This window comes from Dendroctonus ponderosae, unplaced genomic scaffold, assembly GCF_020466585.1.
Source record: "Dendroctonus ponderosae isolate FM_Combo_2020 unplaced genomic scaffold, Dpon_F_20191213v2 Dpon_F_20191213_4, whole genome shotgun sequence".
Classification (NCBI taxonomy): Eukaryota; Metazoa; Arthropoda; class Insecta; order Coleoptera; family Curculionidae; genus Dendroctonus; species Dendroctonus ponderosae.
This window is the reverse complement of record NW_026018611.1, coordinates 9,188,963-9,197,999: the sequence shown is the minus strand read 5'-3', so window position 1 is coordinate 9,197,999 and position 9,037 is coordinate 9,188,963. Positions and strand designations below refer to the sequence as shown.

Here is a 9,037-nt window from a genome sequence, read left to right as displayed (position 1 = left end):
TAGAATTTTGAATTTATTATAAACGAATTGATCATGAAGTATGGATTTTATAATGCAACATTTTTCAAATTTAATCAGATAAGAGCGGCTATAGATTAGGTACAAATATTTTGTAGACATATGCAATTCTATATTGATGCAATAAATACTTAAATTATTAATATCAATTTAAAATTAGACATCAATGAGTATTGATTTCAAGTGTGCTGTGTTATACTGTACAAATTCATATTGAAATTAAATATCTGATAGGTAGTTCAAAGGTTCTTTAAGCAATGATATTCCGTGCTGATTCCCAGTTTCCTCATTTAATCAAATAGAATTTGCGTACTCAGGTTTTCCCCGGAATTATCTGTCTACTTTAAAATGCTCATGGTTCTTCTTATAATACGGCTGAGATTTTCAAACCTCCTCATTTGTGACTCTATTTAGGATATTAATAGGCTTCTTCTATGCACCCACATCGCGAATGCTTCATATTTTTAAGAAGTTTTGCATCCATTTATTCCCATCAAAAATTATAGTAGGTAGTGAAAACGTAACATTTCACTAAATGATGTTTTAAGTAGTACTTAGATCTTTACTACAAAAAACTTGATTCACTTTTATTTCTGAAGTTTGCTCACGCTTTTTCTAATCTTATTCTGATTTCCTTCCTCGGTCTATTCAGTTGTGCTCTTTTCCATTTACACAAAATAAATCTACCGATTTTCTACATTTGTAGATATGCATAGTTAGACTATCGACTGTTGTTTTTTAAAATAATTAGAGATTTCGTGTTTTTAGTGTTGAGTGATTATACGCATTTTTCATGGCAGTTTGTTAATATTTGTAGATCTTCTAGAGTTTTCAAGAAAGACACTGTGTCGCCTTTCTTCTTCACAGCTTCCTTGAGTATTTGTTTGTGCTGTTATGATAATCTCTTATTGTAGGGTTGTCACTTGATTCTTTCATAGAAAAAATTGATTCAGACAGATTAAAAATAGCACAAGCAACAATAAACATGATTTAGAAATTGAAAATGGTATTTGCAAAATAGATGAGGTGTTTCAATAAGAAAAACTAGGTTTTTCATTATTTTTTGCACATCCTGCATATTTTTAAATTAAACCACATGAAGTTGGAAACAACTAATTTAAACCACATCAAGTTGGGCATATTATCAGTAACATGCATATCTTTTACAAAAAAATGCAATAAGCTTATTGCATTAAAAAAAACATATTTTTTTTGTTTTGACGGTTGGTGAAATGCAATTTCCTAAAAAAAAACATGTAAATCGTTAAATAATCTCAATTATGCAATCAATAGTTGCAATGCGGTCTAAAATAATATATTTTTTACATTTTCGATTTCCATTGTTCATTTTGCAATAATTTATTTTTAGAATAATTCAACTGTAGAAAATATTCTAAAAGTAAAAAGTTCATTATAATTATTATGCCTAAAATAAACATATTAGGCTTTAAATCAGAATGAAGATAGTCCAGTCAATGCCCCAAAGGGCAATAAAATATTCATTCTCGTTCAATATAATTTGTAAGTCTATCACATTTTTTAGTTTAAATAGCGCTAGCTAAACATTCATATTAATCATTCGGCATGTGTGTTTTTAAAGCCTTTAAAGCTTCTAGAGAGATCGCATATTTTATTGACCTATCTCTGAACTGGAACAAAATAAAGCTCATTGTAGCTCATGAAATTAGACGTTATAGTCGTAGTATTGCTGGAAGGAACCTGTTTTCTAGTACGAATTACTTAAACACAGTAGAAAATAAACAAAAAACGTCGTATTTTGTAAACATTGAAACTACAACCCGATTCAATATTGCAATTGCGCTCTCGTCGGGCAAAAGAAATATAAAAGCGGGATTTCAGTTTCAGTTGATTCAGAATTGCTACCAAAACTCGATTTTGTTACGGACCGTTTACCTCGCTTTGTCGGCATCGCTTTAATAGATATTTCGCTTGAATTTAATTGGACACATTTTATAATTGCTAAACATAATCCAGCACAGTTTCTTGTCATTCTGTACGCAATTCAGAGAAAAGTATAATTTGTTTTCCAAACATTAGATAACCATTTGCGTAGCGGTGCGGTAGATATTAAATATATGAAGTGTTACCTGCGAAACTCCTGAAACTATGGAGCTGTTGTGGATGAGTTTAATTAGTTTGGGACTAACTGTTGGAACTACTTATGCAGTTGTTGTAAGGTAATTGAGCAAGAAAGTTTGGTTTATTGAAACAGTTTTTTAATTTAAATTGCATGTTCTTGTTGTCTAGATTTTTGCGCAATAATATTGAACATTTAGTGAAACCACTAAAACTAATAGAAACAATATATTCATCCTTAATTTTTTAGTAGTTGCATACCTACTCTTCACCCTATTAAGTAAGTAATTTTGGATGATGTAGTGCGAAAACGTTTCAGACTTTATATTATGTTTGCTTTCGGTAGGCATGTAAGTCTATTTGTATACTAAATCATTTTCCGCTAATATGAAAAATACCAAGTTGTGCCAACAAATTTTCAGTCCAGTGGGTTATTTAAGAACGTTAATTTGGATTCAAGTTTAATTCAAGCAGAAGAAGTTATTGAATATTCGATTTAAATAATCCCTATAAAACATAATTCCCATAAACAACAATTTACATACACAAATCTATTGAATTATTCGGCTGCTCTATATAATTTTCTGTTTCTAAAGAGATGCAGTTTATAAGGCAGACTTGCATGAAAAGCTCATATGTTTATGCTATTTTTATTCAATCGAAGTCAATTTTCTCTTTGATTGAATAGACGGAAAACTTCCGCATCCAAGCGTTAAAAATAGCTGTGGTGTCGATAACTATTACTATCAATTTCATGTCGCGTTCTCACTTGAATTCAATTATTTGCAAAATGCAAAATGGTGTTTTCATTATAAATATCAGTATTGTCAGAAAATAAAGGTCATTTTTTACAAGCTATAATATTTAGGTTTCAATAGAAAATTGACGTTTTTTAAACTATTTTCACAATACTGAGGATGTTTAGATGTGTTCGATATAATTATATGTAGGAAATTTTCTAATAAGCAAATTTTTAAATTGAATTTCTAAGTAGAACTCCAACTGGAACTAACATTTGAGAAATACTTATTGTTCAGATAATTTTTCGTTTGAAACTGGTCGGAACCTTGGAAATGCTATGGATTTTGTAAATCAATGTACAAATAGTAAAACTTAAAAAAATAGTTAGTAAATAACCACATAATTAATATAAAGTATAATATAATTTATGTTATACTTATTTCAAAGATTCTGTTATTTCTACCAGATAAAACAGTTTGTTTTTATTTAACATTTATTGCTATTAAATCAATTATTTAAAACTACATTCGTTGAAAAAGAGATTTGCAAAATAAGCGAGTGACTTAATTACAATCAGTTTCAATTTGAACAATACAATAGCAATTTGTTCTGTAATTAAAAACAAGGATCCGAGCATTTATAAGAAATAGAATAACAGTTTTGTTTCTAAATTAATTAAGTTACTGATAAAAAAATTACCACACTCTAATTGTGGTGAAGCAACTTCTCCAGCTTGGCAAATATTCACGGCAGATTTATGTTAAAAATAAATGTTTTGCAAAAATGACAATAATTATAATAAAGTTCCATATTACATTGGTTACATGTTCAAACTTTATAATTTACAATGCATTCAAATGCGTCCCAGTTTATTCATTTTTCGATGTGCTGTTGTAATAAACACGCTTTATGGAGTAGGTACATGCTGGTATTTACCTATAAAATGTTTTTATTACTTTAAACTAATGTTGTTTAATGTCACCTGCTCTGCTTTTCATCATTCATCTGAATATGATAATTATCTGTCAGTTTTCATTTAAAATTCATCGCGTCTGCTGACATTCGTGCAATATTTTGCGGAAGGCCAGATATTGGTTTTTTTTGCCTGTTTTTATCATCTATTCTCCATGATAAATAGGTATGTCGTGGCAGGCATAATAAATATAAAATAAACGTTTTGGTTCAAGAACTTGGAAAGGAAGCCTAATAACGATGATTTACGAGTACTTTTAGTTTGTATTTCACTGTGACAAACTAATTGGTTTATGTGCTTAATATTTACACTCTATATTATCGCGAAACTGGATAATATCGTCATTTGAACGGTTGTTTTACTGCTAAATTTATTACACTAAACATTTGATTCATTTAGGTAATATTTCCGTCAAAATTGTCTACTTGTATTCTGTTAATTCGACTAGACCATTTCCAGTTCATATTTATAATTGCAATGAGTGTTTTAAATACTTATTTTATTATATAAATATTGTTGGGTATATACCAGGTGCGAAAAAGATTTGACCTCCAGCCTGATAAGCAATCTAAATATAATACATCAACAATATTATCAATGGTTTCACTTAGAGGCTACAATTTTGTATTTACATTGACAATAAAATGTGAAAAATTCTAAACTGGCAATAATATAACATGTGTAGTTTTTTCTAATTATTTTTATCGTTTTTTAATTATTGAAATTGTTATACTTTACTATAAAATCTAGTGATTATTGTCATTCAGTATGTGATCAAAGGGTCATTCATAAAGTTACATAGGTACTTATTTTTTGTTTGTTGGCAATCTACATTGTCGTGAAGAATTGCATAAAAAGCCTAGTTGGCGATAAGCTGGATGATGAATGGAACATGCCAACAAAATGAACAGTTCAATTTATTCCACTCCAATCCCCCAACACTATTTTATGTAAGTGTGAACAATTGCAATTTTTTATATTTTCACATTCGTATGCTAGAATCACGTACATTAAAATCTATAACTATTGTATTGTGTATGTATTGATTAAACATTAATAATTATGCATTGTTCACTTTACATGAAAATGATTTCATTATTAACTTGCTCATGATAATTAATTACTTATGTTGGATTTTACTTGTTAATGCTTAGAGATTTTAAATTTCGATATAAACCTTCATTTTTTACTCTTCTTTATTTTTATTCATTCATTCTTGTAACTATCTTTAAAAACAATTTGATATTTCACGTTTGAGCTTTATATTTGCTTACTTTTACCAAAATAGGACTTACAATAAAATAAAACGTTTTTTTGGAAAAACTATATTAAGTATACCTATTCGATTTCAAAGAAGCAATTAAGGTGAAGGTTGGTGTACTATTTACAAAACATTTGAATGATTATATGTGAAACTTGTACCTATATAAATGCGAACATGTTGTTATGTGGAACTTAAACATCGTTTAGAATTTGGTAAATAGAAGCCACTTTATTTTTAGGACACACACAATAAACGTGATTATTATGCCTAATAGTAACACCGCCGGAAGGAAATACGCTTTTACCTTGATGCAGTTTGATTCCATATTCGAATACATATTATGGATATTTAAATTGCAAATTGTTTCTTATAAACCTTTTGGAGTAGTTAAAATTAATGACGGTTTTAATTATTTTTTTGGCGATTACGATTCCAGTTTTTTATCTGCAAGGAAATTATTTTTCTAGGTTGTGTTATTTATTATTTTTAAATAAGATGGTTTATTGACGCACAGTTTGAGTTTATTTTTGCCTTACTGAAGTCGTTATGTGTGCGTCATTTAAAAATCTAATCCCTATGTACTGTTAGTTGTTCTTTGTTGTCTTTTGCGAAATGTGCACATCCCTGTGCGAATATTTCTGAACGAATCTGACCTTGACAAAAAATTGGATGTTTTCCTCACTAATTTAAATACGGTTTTTATACCGTTATTGTGAGGTACGAATTATATGGAGGTTATACTTCTTTTCATTTTGGTAATTTGTCTCTAGAATTTCTACTAGAAGGGTTTTAAAAACACAACAAATTTTTAAAAATATTTAGAAAAGGTAATTAAGCAGGCCTAAGCCAGATTTGACTGGAAACTTAACAATCCGATCTTCGTTAACTCTACATAATAGAAAATCATTTGTTGCGGATTTCCAAGAAAATTACAAAACCTACTATCATTACACGTTATAGTACGGAACATAAGTTCACAATTTCAATGTCAACATTTTATTGGCCCTTTTTAGCGCTCTAAGTATTTAAAAAGATTTCCGTTTTGTTTCTATTTTTTGAGACAATTCATGAAATGCCCTTTCGGTTGACCTCCCTCTCACGTTGCGAAGCGCAGTTTGAATCCTTAATTATCACAATTTTTTATTTGCGCCCTACAGGAAGTAAAAAAAAAAAAACATAAAATTGATCAAAATTTCATTTGGTACAAAAATAAATACCGGATCATATTAAGCCTTGTTATTAAAACCATCTTGAGTATTTTAATAGTAATATAGTACTATAGAGTATATTTGTAATGTTAATTACGACTCCTATTAGGTCCTACTTACAGATTTTGATAATAAAATGTTAATATGATCTTGCCAAGAAACAGCTAATGTTTGGAAAAAATTGCAATTATATTACTGGCGTCCGTCGAATTCAACAAACAATAAAGGCGCGAAAAAAAACATTGAATTCCAGATCTGGTGGCATGTAGAAAGTAAAAAGGTGTTTTAATAATGTGGCTATTGTTTTAAAATGGCTCTTCAGATATGTTCATAGAAAAATAAAAATGGTTTGAGCAAATTTCGGCTGTTTTGGAGTAGAAATTCCGGAATTCCGGAACTCCTAAAACTACTTAACCTTGTTTTACATCCAAATGAGCAACTTTGCCGTAATTTAATTAACTTCGTATCTCTTATTAGGATTAGGTGTGAACACACTGGATGAAATAAATGAATCGGTTTGTTTAGAATGATGTGTGTAATTTTAGGTCTTTTTTCAAGGTCTTTCGGGGCGTCTACAAATTACAGAAAATAAAATACTTGGTACTAATGAGTGATACCAAAGGGGTAGAAAAATAACTTAATACCTCGTCAATCAATGCACAATTGATACACCTGTGAGCATCCTTAACTTCATAGGTGTAGACAAATCAGACCAGACGAGACAAAGGAGGGCTCTCATCAACCCTCGTGAAAGAAATCAATAGAAAGGAACAGCACGAACAGACTAAAGTTAATCAAGTGGTCATCTAAAATGGTCAAGAACCCTCTTGTGTCGTCAAGATTAGTTTTATTTTATATGAGAAATAAATGATTGAAGGTCGAACAAATTCAACAATGTTTTTTGTATGTATCTTATAGTTTACGAGATCCCAATGCTAATCACCCTGTAATGATTTGTTTCCGACTGACGTGTATGAACGTTTGTACTTTTTCCAAATATGTCCTGCGTTTGCTCAAAATGTTCAAGAAGCACTTTGTTGAAATTTGAGTGCTAAAAACGGTTTTTTTTCAGGAACTCTTACAGTAGAAGAAGTATATCGAGACAGGGACCAATTCGCAGCCTTAGTGCGAGAAGTAGCAGCCCCGGATGTGGGTCGAATGGGCATCGAAATTTTATCGTTCACCATCAAGGACGTTTATGACGACGTCCAATATCTAACATCGTTGGGGAAGGCCCAAACTGCCATGGTCAAAAGGGACGCCGACGCCGGTGTTGCGGAAGCCAATAGAGACGCCGGTATCAGAGTAAGTTCTTCAGGCTCTTCAAGTATATTATTTTTTATGGCGAATAATTGTATTATTATAACTCATGAGTATAAAGTGATTTTCACGTGATCTGACGTCACTGTACTACGCTGGCATTGTTTTTAAACGCAGAAATAATTCAAGTTAATTGCAGCACTTCTAAGGAAATACTGCGGGACATATAATTTTATGCTTCCATAAATCCATAAACTTTAAGGATTTACCGTAAGGGGTATAACTTTTTAATGCTTACCTTGCTTTATTAGCTCCGTCCGTGTTGCAAATTAATTCTTGATTCGCAACGACGCAACTGAGTTTCATCTAAACACGAATGGATTTAAGGAATTACATATTTAAATGTGTTTCTTCTTAGGGCGAACATTAGCCTAATAAGGAGAAAATGAACTTTTTTATGCCTCTAGTTTATTATATAAAATCCAGTAATCAGCGGTGGTTTTATTCATGCTGCAAAAACACGTTTTGCTGGAAACTTTCTAGTATAATGCTGACGCTACCAAATCATATTAACAGAAAGTGCTAATATACAAGGCGCTTAAACAAATATACTAAAAATATAATAAAATATGCAATCCCATAAACAGAGGTCTGTCTAAGTTCCAAGAATATGTAATTCTGGACGTCTTCTAAAATACAGCTGAATTGTTTATTCAATTTAGAAGCTGTTGAGCTTATTATATGACTTAAGTCAGTTGCAAATTCGAGAGCATCAAGTAGGTTCGCTGTTGCAAAGTCTTTTGGTCTGTAAAAATAAAAGTTTTTTTAAAACAATTGTTTTACGATCATAATCATAATTGGCGCAGTCGGTAGGATCCTTTCAGTCCGGTTATGGTTTGCAAGTTTTTATCGGAAAATCAATTGTCCAAAGCGACAACTATATCGTAGTAATTCCAACAAGTACTGAAGTTCAGTAACTGAACAATTCAATCCCATTGTTCGAACCAAAACTTTATCGACACAATAAAGTTCCCATCATTGATAATTGTATATACTTTCCTGACTGTGTTTCAATTCCAAATCAAAATTAATTCCTGGGTCATTTAGTGTCTCTATTTATCAATTAAAATACGTTTCGGTGTATTTTTCCACCATCATCAGTTTTTCTAAAATAACAGATAGTTAAAAAAAATGTTCATTAATTTAAAAATCAATCACAGTTCGTCAACAGCCTCATCATATCACACATTAAAATACTAATGAAAAAACTACATAAATAAGAGAAGAGTCCATGAAATGATACAGATTAAAAAACATAACAATGCTATGAATTTCAGATCGGATACATACATACATTTATTAAATGAAATAAACATAGAATATAACACCCGGTATATTGAAGAATTTTGCAAACCAAAAATAATATCCTCAGAATGCAAAGAAAAATAGCTGAAAGTAAAAGAAATCAATATAAAC

The 9,037-nt window shown here is 30.4% G+C and overlaps 1 protein-coding gene across 1 annotated transcript in view; it reads left to right on the top strand.

Annotated features, from left to right (window-relative positions):
• LOC109544227 (flotillin-2) overlaps positions 1-9,037 on the top strand; it is a gene marked incomplete at its 5' end in the record, with an annotated part of 16,470 nt that overhangs the window by 3,086 nt on the left and 4,347 nt on the right. Inside the window, one exon of the mRNA XM_019914296.2 lies at positions 7,374-7,606. Coding sequence (XP_019769855.2) covers positions 7,374-7,606 — 233 coding nt within the window. The remainder of the gene's footprint in view (positions 1-7,373; positions 7,607-9,037) is intronic.